General features: G+C 42.5%; 1 protein-coding gene across 2 annotated transcripts in view; it reads right to left on the bottom strand.

Moving 5' to 3' along the window:
* Positions 1–1,714: 1,714 nt before the first annotated feature.
* The window catches only part of ADARB1 (adenosine deaminase RNA specific B1), a 60,919-nt gene continuing 41,758 nt past the window's right edge, over positions 1,715–20,875 (bottom strand). For both annotated transcript variants that reach the window (XM_080347128.1, XM_080347129.1), the window contains 7 exons: positions 20,635–20,749; positions 17,967–18,135; positions 17,304–17,452; positions 16,529–16,697; positions 9,459–9,640; positions 3,222–3,400; positions 1,715–2,754 (listed from right to left, as the gene is read on the bottom strand). In XM_080347128.1, the coding sequence (XP_080203254.1) occupies positions 2,578–2,754; positions 3,222–3,400; positions 9,459–9,640; positions 16,529–16,697; positions 17,304–17,452; positions 17,967–18,135; positions 20,635–20,749 (1,140 nt within the window). In that variant the 3' untranslated portion in view covers positions 1,715–2,577. The remainder of the gene's footprint in view (positions 2,755–3,221; positions 3,401–9,458; positions 9,641–16,528; positions 16,698–17,303; positions 17,453–17,966; positions 18,136–20,634; positions 20,750–20,875) is intronic.

Here is a 20,875-nt window from a genome sequence, read left to right as displayed (position 1 = left end):
TTGCTCATATTCGTGACCTTATAAAAAAAATAGTTTGAGCTAATACTTTCCAAGTCATCCAAAAAAATCCAGAGAGACACCAACTTTTGAATGAGCACTTCAGAAAGATGGGTAAAAATGATTCGCTGGAAATTATCAATGGACTTCATTTATCAACAGACTGAGCCCCTTAGAAACGTGTCTTTATTTCATCTAATAGCAGTAATGATCTCAAGAAAAGGTATATAGTGTGAGCAGCTTTCCCTCGATCCTGCAAACACATATGCATGTATTCAGCTACAGCCACAGAGAATTTTTGCAATGTGAACAAGCCAAGATTGATCTCAAAGGTCCAAGCGCCTGCAAAATCTGACCACATATAATTAAATTCCTTGTAGCTTCACAACAGGGCAGTCTAAGCCTCAGCTAGAGGACGACCACAGAAGCCTTGTCGGGCTGGCAGAGGCCACAGGAGCACTCCTGGTTTTAGTGCCAAGCAGACAGGAGGGCTCCAGTCACCTGTGAAGCTGAGTTAACAAAGCCTGGCTGGTGCAGCTTGCAAGGTTTGTTCCTCCGGCATCTGGAAGAGGCAGCAACCTCTGGAAGCATCCAGGTCTTTTCCGAGGAGACCACTAGGCCACAGTATTGCTCATCTTCCCACAGCAATGCTCGCTACTATCCATAATACTGCCAAAAATGCATTGTTTGCACCTCAATGCATTACGTCCACGACAGTGACCCACAGGCTTTAACTGCTGATTTTCAGGCTTGATCATTTTTGAAGATGAAAACGGGTTCCTACTTGGGCAATAACGAAGCAGCACATCTCCTCGGTGTTCATGATTGGCCGGAACTGGGTTTACATCCCAGTCTCCAACACCCCAAGTATTGGCAAACCCCCTGGAGATGCTGTGGCTCAGGTACAGTAGCTCCAGTTCCCGCTTCAGGACACAGGGGCTCTGGCCGTGAAGCTGGCTGGAGGACCCACGCTCCGCTCCACTGCTCCGCAGTGCGCCAACACGACTCCAAACCGGACCTCTGACCCAATGTGGGTCTAAAAGCAACACCTGACTTGGCTTCAAAGCATGGACCAGCCACTGATCTGCTGTCCCGTGTGGCACAGGGACGGGGCGGTCGAGCGGAGGGACAGGAACCGACAGCTGGAGCAGTGGTGCGCTGGTTTGGTGCTGTCAAGCGCACTAGCATGTCACAATGCATCACCTTCGTCGCTTGCAAAGGGAACACAGAGGATCTCCAAGATGCTCTTCAGAAAGCACAGGTGTCACCTGGATGGGCACGAGCCGAGGGATGTGTTTGGACACACGCCATGTGAGCAGAGAAGCGAGACCAGACATTGTCCCATCGCTCCTAAATGTCGTGTACTAAAAAGTGTTTTTAAAAACGACTTCTATACACCAGTTAATCAAACTGATCTCACAATAATTCCCTTCTATCTTACATTTTTACATAAAGCAGAAGTTTCTACACCTTTAGGAAAACCACCTTTCTAAGTCATCAAAGCAACTTACCTAAATAGCCTCATGAAGACCATCACATGTGTAAAGCCAAAAGGCAATGGAATCTCAGAGACACAACGACTTGGCTTAAAGCAGATACAACTCACAGGAAACAAGACTTAATTTGTGTCCTTACGAGAGCTTTTCATTTCTTCGAGAGGAGAGCAATCAATACCCAGCAACTGATTAGTTTTGGCAATTCAGGCTTAGTGCCCTTAAAATGAGCAACTATTTTTCTTTAAGTTGTCATATTACTGTTACAGTGATGACTGTATTCTGATGAGTTCCTGGGATTTACAAATCACCTACTTCTAAACAGATTTCTGCACGTTATAGACTAAACTTCTTAACTTACAAATAATCATTTTGCTGTTTCCAGTTTACAACGGTAAAAAAAAATGAAGACTTCACAATGTGTGTAAATGGGAGGTAAATGTATTTTTAAAAACAGAATAAAAAGCTGCATGTTAAAAACTGGGTCACAGGCTAATAAATACATACATCAAAGACATGAAACTCTCAGCAGCTGGTTTTAAAGAGCAAGGAAGTGAGGAAATACTAGCTGTCCAGAATCCATTCTGGCTCTGTGGTCTATATGCTAGAAATATCCGCAGTTCAAGTAGAAGTTAACAGAGGAGCAGAATCAGCTTTGTCACCTATTTTCTTTAAAAAAAACCATAAGCTACCTCCTAAAAGTGTGGTGTAAAACCTAGAGAAACTTTCCTTTCTTCATGCACTTGATGACATTGAATTAAAAAAATGAATCCTTTTAACCCAGAAAAAATGAGTCATGGTATACTGTAAGGACAGCCTTACTGCAAGTTTTCTACAGTAAAAGTATTTCTAGAAATACACCAGAAATTACTTTCCCATAATGAAATATACATTTATGTGTCAGATCATCACTGAGTTTCAATACTTAAGCAAAACAGAAACAGTTACTATGAAGCTTTTTTTAACCAAAAAAAACCAAACCCAACTCCAAACAAAAAGATGTTTTGATGGAGATGCCAGAAAGCAGTGCTGGACACCAGGAATTTCCAGAACAACCCCCTTCCCAAAGTGATGAGCAGTCTGTGAATTAGACGGTGAGAGAAAACTGATCCTGTTCTATGGGCTTCTCCACCCAGGCTCCCAGTCCTGCCTTCAGGAACGCTTTAAACAAACACTCTTTGGCAGTTTGGTACTCAGTGGCTCCTTGCTTGGTGTCGTGGTACAGGTTGGGCTTGAGGATCTTGGAGCGCAAGCTGGAGGAAAGCTGTGTGGATTCAAGACGAGAAAAGAGGAGACAAAAGAAACTATTAAGCCAAATTTTTTGAGAGGGATCGAGTTATTAAAACAGCTAGTATTAAACCAGACAGATACTTCCTTGTAGCTTTTCCTTCTAAGAGAGGACAGAGCAAAACCTCAGTAGGTTTGATTGAAGTGACACTGGGATTATCCTTCCCAATAAAATGAGAAGGCAAAGGAGACAGCACCCTTTAATTAGCTATAAACCAAGGACTGTTAGATCCTTGCATGCATTTTTGACCAGACATCATCAAATTAAAGAATAAGCTAAACAAATGCATTGTTCGGTTCCATTACTACATGGAGCAGGAGCTAACATCAGGCTCAGCTTTCAACAGGCTCAGAAAGTGGCTTCTGAATACAGAAAGCAGCATGCACAGATATTTCATTAAGAACTAAGAAGAACTGGAAAATCTAGCACTCTGCAAGATATACCTTTGCATGAATACGCATCCAGCGGCTGTAAAAAGCATGCTTGCAAAGGCGAGATGCACGACCCATTTCATCTTTGCCGGTTGTAGCATTAATAACTTCAAGACCAGCGTCTCCTACTGTCCAGTTCACGCTGAAGTTTGGCGCTTTCCCTGGCTGACGTGCTTCTGCATTGCTAATACCTGAAAGAAAAGTGATGTTTAATGACAACAGTAAATACTAACCCTTGATTTTTGTTTCTACTGGGGAGTAAGCGATACGGCAGAGCTACTGAAATCACATCACTAAGCAGTCTTAGAAGTGGATCTTTTCTACCAAGGATGTTCTCTTGCACATCTCGCAGAGATATCACCATGCACATCTTATTCTCATCCTGGCTATTCTCATCCTCTCCTCTATCGTTCCTAGCAGGGCAAGTCTGTTGCGGGAGCCACCAGAAACCAGCTTCCTCGTGAAGGGGTCCATGGGGAGTGTAACACAAGTGCCTTGCCACATCCATCTCACGAGGATCTGGTCTTGCTTATAGGGCAAACCAACAAACTAAATGTTAACCCGCAAATAGTTATGGAGTAGAAAAAAAGCAGCTTTGCTCCTGCACAAGAAACCGCTGCTCTCGGGGCCCACTCGGTAGCGGGACGAGCAGAGCGTAGGAATGAGCAGATACTGTGAGGTTCAGCAGTTGTAACTCTCCAATCAACCCCTTTTCACTCTGCTGTTGTCAAAATTGAGGTGCATGTTGCTGACGTTGTGGGCATCCAAGTTAGACAAGGGGAGCCCCAACCTCAGCACCATCTGCAGGAAGTCGAAAGCAGCAGACATTTGTGTCTTCCAGCACCAATCCAGCTGTGCTTCAGCTGCCTCCCCACTTGACGTGCCCAGAAATGGCAAACTGCAGGACTCAAGAGAGGACACAGATCACTTTGCTCAGATGTTAAACTGTGCAACACCTCCGAAATACGGCTTTGGATCCTGCAAATGTTACAGAGGTGGCAAAGCTACCTTTAAGGTGTCTCAGTTGTTTCACCAAGGGAGAACAAAGAGGGGATTTTTTTTTCTTTCTAATAAGACCCTATTTTTAATGAAATTCTTACTGAAAGCCTATTTCAAATCTACTCCAAGGTTATGCTAGGTGCTACACTTTATAAGACACAGTGAATTAGTATAAAGTGAACGTAAGCATTGCAGCTGGATGCATTGCTTGCTGATATTTGAAACACAATCCAATAAACAAAGTTAAGCCAACATCACTTGGCCCAGGTCTGTCAGCAGCTCTGGGCCCAGCGCCGAGAGCATGCGAGACCTACAAGGTCTGAATGACACAGTGAAATCTGGTTTGCTTGCTATAATCAATTCCTCTTTTAATAAACAAACAAACATTTTGAAATATCAATCATATTGAACTTCCTGAAGTTGTTGTATTTTTACGCCTGGTTTGCGCCATCCTGGTCACTCTGACCGATAAGTGAATTGGTAAAAAAATCACCCTACCATTCCCCATTTTCTTAAAATACAAGCTGAAAAAATTGAGAATGGGGACAAGAGTTTCCTGAAGAGCTCTTTTAGGAGATAACTTTAAGGAGAGATGCATCCAGGAGCTGAAATACAGCAGAGGTTCCTACCCCATCGACAGCATGCCACAGATCTACACCCACCCATGTGCAAATCGGTGAGCAGGGATCTGGGATCCACACACTGACCACCCTGGGAGGGCGGACAGGGGTCCCTGTCCCACCCACAACGGCCCATAAGCAATATGTGAGGAATACCCAGCAAGAACAAGCCTTTATGATGAGTCAAAAAGTCCTCATCGTGACTTCTGCCCTTGGCAATGAGCGTGGGCATCACGTCTCCCGAAAAGCGGAGCTGATCGCACACAACGCCTGTGTGTGTCCTGTGCCACTGAAGTCCAAATGCTGCCGCTCCGTGAGCCACACGACACGAGGCTTGCACCTAAACACCTAATAAATTGTAAGTATGGCATATGTTTTCTTTAGTTTAATGATATCTATAGTAACTTTTGCTTTTGTTCCATACGCTACTGACCCAGTACAGCGATCAGATACAGTTCATCAAGTGCTGCAAAACACCATTTGCTCCTTGAGGCCTCTGCCCTGTCAGCTACTCAAACACATCACAAGCATCCGCACAAGTAAATCGGATAAAGATGAGGAAGCTGCACATCCAGTAAGCACCACATTCCCGTGGCAGCTACACAATGCATTCCTCAGGTTAAAAAACCCAAACAAAACCCAAAAACCAAAATGTCAGCATTTCAAATAACACTTAAATAACAACGCCCTGTTCAGCTGCTTAATTATCTGCAGGAACCCTGGAGTGGTAGCAAAGGAGCCACTGAAGGCTGATCACAGGTAGCACGGCCAGGGAACAAAGGTCATCTCAAAAGCAAGGAGTCCGATAACACTTTAGGTGCATCATATCTTCCCCCTCAAAACCTAGACATGAACAGGGCACAGTGAGCTGAAACTGGTAACGGGAGAGAAAGCAAGGACAGAAAGGAAAACACTTTATTCTCTTTTGAAAATGGATAAATAAGCTATTTAGAAAACATAGCTCAGAACTTATTTTTGAATATTATTATAATAGGGTATGACAAGCACAGATCACAGCTCTTTGTGCCAATGCTTATAGAAATAATAAAGCTTGGCAGTTCTTTGAGGACAGAGCTCAAAAAAGCTTCGTTATAAAGGAGATAGAGAGCTGAAAACTGCCAATATGAACGAGAGGATAAGGTACCAAGGAAACAGACCCATCCAAAAAAAAATCACCAAAGTGACTGGGCAATAAAAAGGCAGATGGAATTCCTCACAGAGAAATATTAGGTAATGAACAGCAATAACAGACAAAGCTATTTTGCATAAGGAGTGCTGGACTTGGAGCTGGCTATTAGCATTCAGGAATGAAATTTTAGCTTCTAATATTCAATTCTACGACAAGATCAGGTCAATGTTCAACAGTAATCAAAGGAAGCAAAGGGAATGTTAGGAATTTTTATTGAAGGACCATGGAACTGAACAGAATAGCATGATGCCACCATGTAAATCAGTCCTGCTGCTTTATCTTGAGTATCAGGTGCTGCTCTGGTCTCACTAGCTCAAAAATGTGATTGTAAAATGGAAGGGACGATCCTTATGTGGAAGGGTCTCCATGCAAAGAACAACAAAGCAGACTAAGACCTTTCAGCTTGCGAAACCCAGGAATTATGCAGGAATATCGCAGAGGTATAGAAAATTGAGCGCCCTGACGGAAGTGCCACGACAACTACCTATAGCCTGTACCATATAGAGCACTGAGGAGCACCTAATTAAACCAGCATAAAAGGAAATTCCATTGCACATTTTACACATCCTACAGCCCTCCTTACTAAGGGAGGCTGCGGATGGCAAAAATATGAAACCAGTTCAAAAACAAAGCCAAGTGTTCGTGAATGAAAGATCCATTAAGAATCTAAACACAAAGATTCTCAATACCAGAGTCAGGATGTCCCTCATGTGCAAGTCACTGCTGCGATTCTCGGGAGGTATCTGCAGAGGTTTCCTAATGCCTTTGGCTTTTCACAGCCTAACTATCTGTGGAAAAAGGTTCTGGGCTGGACGGATCGAGCCTTAAGATCTTGGGCTTACCTAAGACAGTTCTTACGCTGGTGACAAGATAAACAGAAGATGTGACGCTGCTCTGGGATTTTTCAGCTGAGAATCAAAACAGGTAATATCTGTAGCACCACAAGTAACAGGTCAAAATCACCAAACAAGGTAATTTCTGACAATACTCTGGTAGAATGCAAGAAACTCTAGAGAAACTACAGGATGAGAAACTATCAGCTTATCGGACATCAAAACAGGGAAAGCTTTGAATTTCTATTATAATCGCAGCTAAGAATAAAGGTATTGTCCATAGAAGCAGACACTACTGCAGGGTTCGGTTGAGCAGCCGTTCGCTTTGACTGAGAAATTGATCCCTTTTCAGATTATTCTAGAAATTCCCAAGATTCAAAGCTGTTTTCTCTTCAAGTGAGCTGGGCCATTCCCAGGAGAGCTCATGTGCGCTTGGTGCTGCGCTGCTAAGGGCATCCCAAAAGCCTGGGTCCTGCAACCAAAAGGCTTCCAAGAATCAACACGGGGAGTTTTCTACCAACATACACATCTCCCATGTTCCCTAGTTAAAAACCAGCTACTCTGATGTGCACGTTCACATTTCACTTGCTGCGAAAAGGAGGTATTAGAAGAAAAACTCCTATGAGGAAAGAGAGACGATGAAGAGAGAATTTTTAACAGTAGATGGCAGTAACTCACTCTGACTTTGACTTAATGCAATCATCCCTGCAGACATACAACTTGTTTTATGAGAGGAAAAAAAGCAGTTTTTACAGTACTTTCTCAGCCAAACAGGTGAGACACTGGGGAAAGAGAGTTATTTGTCTTTTACTTCATCCCTCTGCTAGAAATGAATCACCATCACACAGTTGTGTGTGCGGTAGCAGGAGTAACATAGAACTGGGGACGGGTGTTTTTGTGGTGTTTATTCCACTTATTCCAGGTAAGAATACACTATAAAACGTGTGAATCAAAGAGCAGTGGGGCAGCCACAGAAAGGCCCCAGCTGCATCCAACAGCATGGGTCGCAAGACCGGCTTTCAAGACTGAGCCAGTAGAAAATACCCAATTCTCCTCCAGCCTCCCATACACTTTTGAAATGTGTATTTTCATGAAAACTCAACAGCTGAGAATATTTCTGAACTCTCTTTCTGCTGCTCAGTGAGTCCCAGCTGAACTGTTTAAATAGATGGTGCTATTTCATTGCAAATAGATGATATCAATATTGCAGAAGGAGGATTTTTAAGAAGACAAGGTGCTGCTATGTGTTGTGAAAAGGGTAACAAAAACTCCTCTCACCCCACCCCAAACCTGCTGCCTTGAAGACTTGGTAAAGATCCCTGAAAATCAGGCAGAAACAGTCCACACATCAGCTACTATGTTCATACAACAATTTAATATTTCGAACTGTGAGTGTTGTAACTGTTACTTGCTTGCTAATATAAGAACAAATACATTAGTTAACATTTTAATATGTCCCAGTTCAGGGAATCCTTATTAATTACCTTTCTTATCTAAAGAAATGCTGGTTGTTCAACAGGCTCTTTTTCCTACTCACTCCCTAAATCTATTTTAAGAATTCACGGCAAACTTCAAACACGCTTTAAAATACTGAGCTTTTTTGTCCTCCTGGAAAATAAGCAGACACATGTCAAAAGCCAAGCTCTATGGAACAAAGCAATGCACACAATGAGAGGGAGGATAAGAGACTTCAGGTTTAAAGCTTTCACAGCATTACTGTAAGTAGCAGTTCTAGAATTTAAGACACTTGAGAACTTTCCTTTGAAAATCACAGCTCAATTAGAAGTTACAACCTGTTAATTCAAATATTGCCATTCCTCTTAGCCCCACTGAAGCCCAGGATCAGCACAAAGCCAAAGAATGGTATTTAATGGAGCTGCAAAAGACAACTGCCAGCTACACCAGCTGGGGCTTGCCATATTGCTGTCTGTCAGATGTATTTAATACTCTATGAAAAATACTCTCAAAGAATGTGCCACCAGGCTCTGAACACAGCCTCTGCGCATTAACCTACAAAGTGGAAATTACAATATTATGACTATTGGGTCATGCGAACAAGCTGGGTGCCATGCTAATTAAAGCCAACGCGACATCCAGCATAGATTGATGACAAAATGAAAATACAACCAAGGGCAGCTTGAGATGTTCTCTCCGTCCACTTTTAGTTGGTTATAGACCTAGAAATTGTGAACCAAATGTGTCTGTCTTGGCATATTGATAAATGATGGGCCGTTCAACAAATATCTGCAATGGCAAGAGAAGTGACAGTGAGAGCTGACACACTATTTCATGGGTGGAAAGAGGTTTCACTAAGCTGGGGCTTTCAACTTGCCTCAAATATCGCTAGGGCACACTCCAGACAGCAATTATGTGCAACCGCATCCAACGGCTCATGCCCCAGTTCTTTCCACCTTTTAACTCACAAAGAGTCCTTGCTGTGGTATTTCTGACTGAGTATCTACATTAGGTTTAGATCATAACTTCTCTGTTGTAACCAGCAAGCAGTTTACTCACAGTACATAATTTGCAAGGGTTTGAGAACTGCAAAATCACATTGCTACTGGAACAGACTTAGTTACCGGCACGGCCTTCTCCATTAGATACTTGCCACTAAGTAAAGGTCTGTTGAGTGTATAAAGAGGTGGTAGATCTTCTATCTCTGCTATCCTCTGGTATACGGCTCTGGATAGATGATCCCCATGATATAAACTCCCCAAGATGATGCTAGAGAAGTAAATTGGCTCCACAAAGAGGCTAAGTAAGGCTCCTTGAATACCCAATACGTTCCACCTAAGAGGGAGGGAAAAACAAAACAAAAACAACAAAAAAAACACTTTCTTTTTAATGGAACAAGTAACATCTGCCAGACATAACAGCAGTCAATCACAATGGACCAGACTTTCAACCCTTCCTCTTGACCAGCACATGACTATGGTAGAATAGCTGTGACACCTGCCAACATTTCCCAGATCAGCTTATGGGATGCTCAGCAAAACCTTGAGTAAGACGACCTAGAGCAACAGGTGTACTGTGAGCACCCACTTCAGGAGCAGAGCCTGTAACTTCACTTCCCCACTAACAGGTCTGATGATGTGTTTCCCAGCACCCTAATGCCAGAGATGGACAGCATCGTTCAATCGGAGAAAGCCAAACTGTGAGATCCTCAGTCAGAAATAGTAGCCGATGCCTCCAAAAGACACCAGGTAGTGAGCAAACAGTCCTTCTCAGAACGCAAGAAGGATCGTGTCTGCAAGACATCAGCACCTCATCACCACCTCATCACCATAAGGGAAAGCTTGTGCCGGACACCCTCGCCAAACTGTCTACATGCTGCTGCCAGAAAGGACACCTGTAGTTGCCTGCACTGTCCGCAGGCAGGGAGAAAACTGAATCTGAAAACTGAAAGTATGCGAAGAGCATATACACTCTTTGCCCACTTTAGCTGCTTCATAGAATCCAACCATAAATCCCTGTCTGCAGCACTGTGACCTACGCTGGATGAGGTCTGGTGGCAGGGATAGGAGCAAAATACTGACTTTTTTGTAGCTGTGTTCATCTGATCAAGTTTTGGTTATCAATCTGTACGTACATCATATAAAATGCTTTTTAAAACCTCCAAGTCTCCTGCAGAGTATTTTCACTGCCCTTGTCTCTGAGGTGCTTCCAAACAGCGTGGCACTATTAAAATAGCAAACTTGACTACAACTGCAACACCCAGACACAAGTAGCAGGACAGTTTCTTCTGATGCTTGAATAAAACAGAGGAGCACGATGGAAGCTCCCATGCTCATACAGAATGTCTGTCCTTATTGAAAGGCCTGGGTTGCAAGGTTTGTCAGGAACGCAGGAGCTCTGATGTTGCTAACAGTGTTTCTTGCAGTTTGTGCTGGGATGGCATGGCTATACATCATCATCAGTCCAGGCTACAAACTATATAGCACAACTGTTTCACTGCTGCAAAGACTGAGCTACATAAGCTAGCTACAAGAATTGCAAAGCGTTTAAAAAAAAATGGTAACACCAAAAATTGTAATCCAAAGAAACAATTTCTTTGCATGTTTTTACTGAGGATGAAAATGGAGGCAATGAGCATTCACTTACTCACCCGTCATTAAAAAAGCTGGCCCTAATGAATGAGTAAACATAGCACTAATAAAAAATAAGGCATATTTTACTTTGAATAAAAGCATATTTTGTATAACACTGAAAATGCAATCAGCAACCAAACCTCAGAGTAAAGGTATGAAGTGAAAATTGTTGCTTCCCAGGGCCTAGGTGACCTTACCATGGCTAGAATTTTGTGAGCACAGAGGTATTTCAAGTGCTGAATGAATCACAATAGCATTTTCTCGTTATTTCAGTATTACCTACATCAAGCATAAGGAAGCGTATGCATAAACACAGGTAATATTATGGAAGAAACATCTGGAGAGAATGCAAGACTGGGCATTGCAAACTGGGGTCTTACAATTGTATCTGAAACTTGCAGACACACACTGAGCTTCTGTCAGCGAGGCACATCACATTCTACTTTTCATGAACAGTGCTTGAGTGATGGGTAATTATTTTTAGAAAGGCCAAAGCATTCCTCTGGCAAGCCCTGGCTCCTTAAATAAAACCTGTGCCAGATCCTTTCCTTGGCCTTCAGTATCTCCAGAGCTTGTGTTTTGCTGCCTCCTCCCACCCTTGGTGACCTTCTCCAGCACAGAAAATGAAAGCTCAAGTTTGCCTTGCTCAACTTCCTTTGATTAAAAGGAGGAGTGAGGACACCTGAACAAGCTTCTGCAAGGTGAACTTTATGAACCAGTAGTACAAGAGCCACTCAAGAGTGCTGGATTGGGAGCAGCTGGTTTGCTGGAAGGACAAGGTTTGCAGAAACCATTCATATAACCAAAGCCTCAAGCTCTTAGCATTGATTAGGCACGGTTGGATAGCGGTTCGGTTTATAAAACTAGCTTGAAATTACAGTTGTTACAATAAAAGAACATATCTACAGAAACATATATCAGAAACCCAAATGAAATTCTGCAGATTGTAACAGAGTCAAAAGAAAGGATTGCGCAGACTTTCTTGTCCCTTTTTGATACTGTACTTCTTTCTGTCAAACGGGAATTTCTCACTTCCACTCACACATCCACTAAAAACAGCCTTTATAGATATAAACTGAGAAGAAGCTACACCAGTACCACACATCAGTTTTTGAAAGGCCATGGGCATCGCCTCCTGAAATGCTAAAACTGCCTCGTCCTCCCAGTTTACAAGCACGAGTTGTAGAAGGCACGTCAACAGACCTTGTCAATCTAGTACTAAAGTTAACTGAAATCACAACTTGTTTCGATATTAATGGATCAAATTCTGTGTTTCACTACAAACTGTGAGGTGCAGGGCAGAAACAGCCAAATTTATCGCAGAAAACTTTATTAAGTGTTGCCTTTGCAGTGAAACGAGCAAAGGATTTTTTTATTCAGGTTAAAAATAGTACCAGAAAAGGGTCAAGTAACTGAATTGACTTAAATCTAGCTTACAAATTCAAACCTTCCAAGGTTCAGATGTAGTTTCTAACACAGAATGAACCCTTCCCCACTGCAGTACAGCAGACACAGACCTTGGCTGCTGCATGGTACTAAATGGAGCATTTGATGGCTTGAGAAAATGATAACAGAAGACAACTCTCCCATCGCTAATTCAACAGCTTAAATCTCTCCTGCACCACCCATGGGCAAAAATGCAGCACTCCCATGTGAAACAACCTGATCTCAGGTCCAGCCTTACTGGGCAGATCCCTGAGCACATGGTACCTTTTCTCACCGTTAAAGCAGGAAAATGGCTCCACATTTGCAACAGAGAAAAGCACTAAAGCACAGGTGTAAGCAGAACACAGGAATGCTGCATCGCACCTACGGCGATACTGAAACACCTAAAGTAAGATGCAAAGATGAGAGATCTTCCGAAGGGGAAGAATACATCAGCGGGCAGGCAGACACCCTCCAACGTTAAACTTCTCACTGGAAAAATCTGAGACACTCAGCTGAGCATAAAACCAATGCCTCTTGTGACAGCATTTTACATATTCCGAATGTGGTGGTTTTAAGTCACTGCAAGAATTTTCTTTCTTAACTTCTATAAAACTTCAAAATAAAACTGACTTTTAAAACACAAGCTTTTATATTGATATAGAGCATGAGCCACAAGATTTGAGTCCAGACTGCCAGCATTTGCATACAGGTGCCTTGATTTGAGCTGGGGGCCTGGGTCTCATTAGAGTTAATGGTGATTTACTCAGCAGCCAAGTAAGACCAACGCTGTTGGGCAGGACAGCTCTCCGTCAATGGGTCAGCTGTTTAATGCCAGGGAAGCTCAAGCACATGGTGCTGATGGGGATACCTGCGGCCAAAGAGCAGCCAGGTGTTCAGCAGCTTGTGATACTTCTTCAGCTTCAACTCCGCAGTTCTGCAAGTGATGCACGGTGCAAGGAAAGGTAACCTGACGTGCTGCCGGAAAGTTCAAACAAAGATGTGTTTGCTCATCCTGAACCAGCCTTTTGCTTTGGAGCTGCCTTTTGCGAGACAGAAGATCAGAGTCACTGAGCAGTTTGGTTCACTGTCTACCAGGAACTCACTGAGGTGATATTTAATCCTACCATGTTTGACGAGGCAACAGAATTTCTAGAGCTCTTCTGGAAATCATTAGGAAAGCACTTAAGCACCAGAAGGGAAACAAAAGCTGCAAATCAAAGCCATAGCTGTCCTTTTTCCTCAGGCAGGCCAGACACACTGCAATGGCCCTTAACAACACCTGGATTAGGAAGTTCAGTGTTCCCATCACTACACGCCGAGCAGCTCCAGAAGAGGATGACAGTCAAAGGACGTATGAATCTGCTGCTGCTATAAAGCGAGAAGTTGCACCCCACCATCTCCCCAGTGCCAAGACTGGCTGAACAGAACACTGCCTATCAGCACCTTGATCCTCAGCCTGCTGATTTTATTGTTTGTACAGCTCTCCGTAAAGTTAGATCAGTGACATGATTCAGTTTTTTTTGAAACAAACCCCTGGCTTTGAAGGGGCAGTTTCTCCAGTTCTGTCACAGCACAGCTCCACAAACAACTGGGGACCACTGTGGAGATGCAGCCATGCAGCTGATTTCACAACACTTGATATACGAAAAGGTTAAGTAAAAATTAACTCCTCGGTAACGCTTTTACAGAGTGTGCTGGTGCTCCTCTTGCCAAAGAAACACTATCAGAAATTATATTTTCCCTTCTTTAGAGTAGAAGAACATCGGTGACTTTTCCTTGAACAACTAGACCTAATGTGAAAGCACTTCTCAATTCCTACAGCCTTCCTCCCAATGATATGGGATGAAAACAAATCTTGCACTTCCCAGCAAGACATCAACCACAACTGGAATGTTTCATGACAAGTTAAGTAATTATTTGAAGCCAAAAAACTTAATGTGGGTGGAAAAACACACCAAGAGGTAAATGAAAAAAATACACAGGAAGTACCATGGAACAAGGTTTGGATGCATTTAAAACTAATGCATGCATATTAATGTCCCAAAACAGTCACTTTTGGTCACAGAAACCACACTAATCCCGTACTGCAGGGCCACGAGGCACTAACACACCAGCATAATCCTGTTCTAATGCTTCTAATCCAAATGGGATTACACTCACGGTCTTCCCATGTTCCTTGTATTTTTAATTGGATGTTCCTACGAGGCTCAGGAGGTGCCAGACAGTGCACAACAAAGCGCTCAGAGGCTGGAAATAACAGCTCGGATTATACGGATAATCCACACAGATGAGGCTGTGGAGGCTGAACAAGGAGTTCTCCTGCCGGTGCAATCCTGCACCCCGAATTTATCCGTGCCTTTTCCAGGCTGGGATTGTGTCCCTTGGGAAAGCTCAGGGGAAATTCAGAGAGCTCAGGTATACCAGAGGACCAACTGCTGGATGCTACATTCTTTTAGATGTCAGTGGACAAAACATGGTCATAAGTGGCAGGGAAATGTTTAAAAAAAATAAAAGAAAAAAATATATTAAAATTTGGGCCTCCTTACCCATCATTCAGTCTTTGTTCTGTGTCAAGGGGTTCTATTTGCTTCCTTCACAGGCACAAACAAAATTATTGCCATTAGCCCCAAGGAGAGGTGACAACTAGCTACACAAGTGAGAGACAGACTCTGCTCTGCATCACACAAAATCAACAAAACGGTCAAATGTGTTCTACCTCAACAACTGTCTTCATTCTGTTTAATCTGCGCTAACAGCAATGACGACGTGATAAAAGAAGTCGAATGAGTGTGGCATGATTACCACGTCTGGTGGTCGGGACAAGTCCCTGGCATGAAGCTGCGGAATTTATCGAAGCTGGGTGATTTTATTGAAAATATTAAAATAAACAACACCATAAAAAAACCCAAAACAAAAAGAAACCAAAATGTCACTTTTATAGAGTTACCTTTCAACAACCCAGTGTCCTAGCTTCTGAAATGCCCTATCGCTTTATGTTAGGGGGATTTCAACTCAAGTAAAGCGTCTTCCTTCAGTAGAGATGCTGATCACTTGAGACAAGACTAGAGGAACAAAGCGATTGCATAACCTTCCTCCTGTATTTTTGATGCAGCATACAAGAATAGTTCCAACTTAATACATTTTGAATCAGACTAACTGTGACTTCATAAAACACCAGAGCTATTTTAATTAATACATAATTAGAATATCATCAGCTGAAAAACTTGGCATTTCTCCTCTATTTTGCAAGAACACAGAGGCTGCCAATACAGAGAATAATTAAAAAAACACGTTGCAGCTCTCCAGTGCTGCTGATACTTGTTAAGAGGTACTGTTGCTAAATGGTTTTGGGGGATTATCATTTGTACATTTAGGATTTTGGGCAAAAAAATGTTTCAATCTTTGTCAAAGAGAACAGCAAAGAAGGAATTGGATAAAATATAAATAAAAGCACTAGCATTGCAAACAAAACATTTAATTACAGTAAAATATTTAAACTTAAGTTAAAATAATTTTAAAGTCAAAAATTAGAAGTGCCCATCAATTAAGATTTTTTAAACTGGAACACTTTTTAAATATATAAAATAATCTAAATCTATTCAGGGACGTGAATGTATCTTCGATATCATAGAATCACAGGCTTGTCTGGGTTGGAAGGGACCTTTAAAGATCATCTAGTCCAACCTCCCTGCCATGGGCAGGGACACCTTCCATTAGGACAACGTTGCTCAAAGCCCCATCCACCCTGACTTTGAACACTTCCAGTGATGGGGCAAGGATGTATATCATCAACGGAAGTTATCCAAATATAACTAATGCAATATATTTATTGTACTGTTTTGCTAATGTTATACTACTTTAGGAGGGGCGAGGGGGGAAGCATTCCTCTGCTATTTCCCAGTGATATAAATACAAAAGAAAGCTGGAAGCAGCTGGAATGATAGGCAATGATTTCTCCTTGCCTCTAAAGCCGGCAGAAAGTCTGACTCAAATCGCGGGTGAAGAATCAGAGCTTTATCTCCGGAGTTACAGCCACCTCCACGCTACATCCAAGCCCTGAAATAATCCAACCAATAACCTGCGCATTCGCTGCAGGTATCTGCAACCTCTCCTTTCTTGTTCAGTGATGAAAAGCAACAGCAGAGAGAGTTCGATATCTCACCTCGCTATCTTGTCACTGCAGGACATGGTCAGCAGCCTCTCTCCTTGCAACACGCCGTCCCACGTCTGGATGGTGGTGGTGGAACGCACGGGGATGGTCCCTTCCCCGGACTCTATTTTTGTCCGTAGCTGTCCTCTCGCTTTGCGGTTTGGATGCCTGTCCCCTTGATCTAAATGACAAAAATCACCTACAATCAGCTGAGAAACATTCTCAAAGTGTTCTACAGATAGCAGTAGAAGAATCAATTCAACTCAAGAAGAAGCAATTAAAGGTATTTGCCTGAGTAACTGCTGGCTTGCATAACAATTTCTATTGCTCCTTGCAAATTAGCTACAGCATGAGACATCTCTCACAAATACCATCTTCTAAAACACTCTTGCAATTAAACCAAGCTTTCCAGGAAGGAGCAGCAAGCAGCAGGTAGCTCTTCAACTCTGTTCTGCGTGTTACAGCGTTAGAATGAAGTTAATGGACAGACCGAGAAAGGGGCAAGCAGACAACTACCATTAAAAGATGGAAACAGTGAAAGGGTTGGTTAGTTCTGTACAAAGAACTGACTCACTGGCTGATCTCGGCCTCTTCAAGACCACTCGCTGGATCAGTCTATACTTAACTTCTACCATACAGGAAGAACAGCTCAGATTTTTTTTTTTGGAGAGATCTTTGTCTAACACACATCTACACTAAAAGGAAAGAAGACACCTGAATTTTAACTGTGCCACTTGTAGGTGCTCAAAGAATAAAGTCCCTTGCTCGAGTAGGGCCGCTGTCATACCCTCTTGTGCCGCTTCGTGTGGTGAGAAAATCCGAGCGTCGCCGCAAGGAGATGTGCTGATATAGAGATGAAACTGCACATTCTCCTTCAGTTTAAACCCGCCTCGCTCTGATTTGATGAAAATGGATTTTTGTTGGTCTTCTTTATTGCTGAAATAGAGAATATAGCTAGAGTCAAAACCGACACTACGCGTACATGACCATAAGCTGTGGAGTCTTAATTGGCATTAAAAACAAACACAGGATGGATGGAAATTTTGTAGCATAAATCTAACAGTTATTATAAGTAACAAAATTAGAATACCATTGAGACAAGAAATAGAGTGCCCTTGATATACCCAGACGTCAAGAGCTTTCAGGCACTTACCACCAAATGAAACATCCAACACCCTTTAGTTCACTTGAGATTATTTTGATGTACATGTTTACAGTTTAAAAAATTATTCTTAATTATTTTTTCTGTCCTCCCCTCTCGTGATTGACACCTAACTGAATACATATTTTGTTAAAGTCAAACTTGAGAGCAAAGGGTCTGAGTTCTCAATTAAACATCCTAATGCAACAGGACAAGTGTTTCACACTGAAATAATTGAGACAGATGTTTTACACAGACACCTTTTCAGCTCCATGTGATCAGCTCATCTTCCATTTCCCTCCAGCTCACCTTAGATAAAGCTCAAGTTGGGTATACAGAAATTTAAGCAGGCACCGACGAGATACAATTTCTGCATGGCAATCATTTAATGCAAGACCACGATCACTCATGTATTCACCATTGATGCATTTTGTTCCTGTAGAAACACTTATTACCAGGGCATCTTTCACATCCGTACCTGCAAAACAAAATTTCAGGAGGAAGCTGCAATTAAATTCACAAATAATCTAGCAAGTGATCTTCCTGCGGAACCCAAACAAGGCTCCTTTCTTTTCATTCACTTCTTTTCTTCTGATACATTCTTTAAAGCAAAAGCTTCACTCAGCCATACCCTCCCTGTACCAACACCATCTATGGTTCTTGTGAGTTTCTCATATTGGAGTTTGGATGAGTTAGAAACTGAAAACCTGCAGGGAAAAACTGCTGCTTCAGGAGGAGTTATTGAAGCCAGAGCTGCAAAGACAGTGGTTTTATTCCTGAGCCCCAGGCAGCCAGCATGTACCTTCTGGCCAACCATGCAGATCTGCATAGCAACTTAAAAATCTGAAAGGCACCGATTTATTAAAACAGCAACACATTATGGAAGGGTATTAAACCAACAACAGGAACAGTAAGACTAGGGAACGAATAAGTTTTAATGCTTAAAGCTTGTCAGGAATATAACACTTATAGAAGTGTAGCTCTTGGTATTAAGTAATTCCGTACAATAGAATTAAAATAATATTTTGGGTAGTTTTTATACAGAGAATTTTTATCCCACCAAAAAATAAAGGTCAGCTGCATGAAGAATTCAGAAAGGCAGTTCAAAATGTTACATCCCTCTAGCAAAATATTCAGCAAAAAAACATCCCAACAAGCCACAGGAATCCGTCTAAGGCTCTCAAGGCCTCATCAGCAGAGGCAGAGAGCGACCAAGCCTGTCAAACAACTTCTGCTGTCTTCCTCCTGCAGAATAGTGACCGCAGTGTGGAAAAGCAGAATAACCACGTTCAAGGCAGCCCAAGCACCCAGAACTGAGCATCTTCCTGTAAAGACCTGGGCTGCACGATGGTAATGCCAATATAAGGGGTGTAGCCAGCAATTGGCAAGGGAATTGGTAACTGAGGCATTAAAAACGTAATTGAGATTCGGGCTGTTTGAGCTCCAAGTCCTGATGAAATATGTGGCCTTAAAAAAAAATAAAAATAAAAATGAACATGCGCCCAGCTGGCCTCTCCTGCCCATGGGACAGCTGGGCCACAGTGACCAAGGGGTATCCCAGCCCATAAGCACTGTGTTCAGCAACGAGAGCTCCAGGAAAATAAGAGGACATTCAAGGTTACAGCTGCTGTCTACCCATGAGTCTTCTCACCTTCCTTCCATTTCTCCCCACGTCCCCAGAGAGGGCAGCAAGCAAGAGGTTGAGTTGGTGTTTGTTGGCCTGGTCAGCCCACCACAAACATCTTGTGACAGAGTTTGGGTTACACTGTCCCCTTGTCACATTCTGGTCCCTAAAGCATGTGGTTATCTACCCTAACCAGCATCCTCAGACCCTGACAATGAAATGTCTGCTCTGTGGAGGAGGCCCCTACAAACATCTCAAACATCATGAATATGGAGCCAGGCTCTTCTCGGTGACAACCAATGGTAAGACAGGGAACAGTGGGTACAAACTGGAACACAGGTAGTTCCACTTAAATTTGAGAAGAAACTTCTTCTCAGTGAAGGTAATAGAGCCTGGCCCAGGCTGCCCAGGTGGGTTGTGGAGTCTCCTTCTCTGCAGACATTCCAACCCACCTGGACACCTTCCTGTGTAACCTCATCTGGATGTTCCTGCTCCATGGGGGGATTGCACTGGATGAGCTTTTGAGGTCCCTTCCAACCCCTGACATTCTGGGATTCTGTGTGATCTCCACAGAAGGAAAGAGTTGGCATTGTCCAACTCCCCAAGGGGAATTACTATGCAGCTTGAAGGACCAAGAAAAATGCCCAAGGTCCACTTTCCATGCAGACCACTCAGAAGAAACATGGCTCTACATGTATCACTGACTAGTAAAACTGATCGGGACATCGCATGACAGGCCCAAAACGTATGTCCCATCAAGGACTAACGTGGATTGAAGACCAAGATAAACCTTGGGTATGAGGAAAATTCAAGAGCAGCATGGATGCAGATCAGCTTCGGGCAGAACTCAGCTGTTTCGGGTGATCTGGCAGAGTCAGATCAGCAATCAAAGAACCATGACGTTACTGTCGTTTGTACATGCACGCCAGCATCAGCTGCCAAAACATAAGCTACTTTCTTCAGATACTTGAACTAAATAACGGAGAAACAAAGTGCTAAGAATAAAATATAGCAAGAATAACTTAATGTGCAAAACCTTAACTTGGAAAGCAAGCATAATTTCTTATACGATATGTCAAAACCCAAGCATACCATCTGAGTGACCAATGCAGTGAAATTAATTTTAGATTTACCTTCAAAATGTTGCAGGATTCATTTTAAAAGGTATGTGTATTTTGTAGAGCATGAATTATCTCAGATGCCTCAATCAGGCACAAGACAGGAACTTGGTGGAAAAACAGGTATTTGCAGGTCTAATTTTCCTGTAATTATCTTGAGCCAAGATTTAATTGCTATCTTTAGCTCACCTTGAAGATTGAATAGTAAAAACATATTTCAGTATTGGTTCTTTACCTGTTGTCATGACAATTCCAGCGAGGACTTTTCTGCGTGCATGTGGAGATGTGAAATTTTCTGTCAAATCACTGAATTTATCTACAACCAAGCGTGCAACAGCATCAGCTAAAACCTGCAGGATCACACAGAAATGCGCATTAGAAAACTAAACTAATCACTTAAAAATTACAGCAGCGTTACGTTATAAAGATTTGCACTTTTAAATGATTCGACACAATAAATTAAACAAGTGGACATC

The sequence above is a fragment of the Nesoenas mayeri genome, assembly GCF_963082525.1.
Source record: "Nesoenas mayeri genome assembly, chromosome: 6".
In the NCBI taxonomy this organism is placed as follows: domain Eukaryota; kingdom Metazoa; phylum Chordata; class Aves; order Columbiformes; family Columbidae; genus Nesoenas; species Nesoenas mayeri.
The sequence above is the reverse complement of the archived record's forward strand: the minus strand, read 5'-3'. Positions and strand labels throughout refer to the sequence as shown.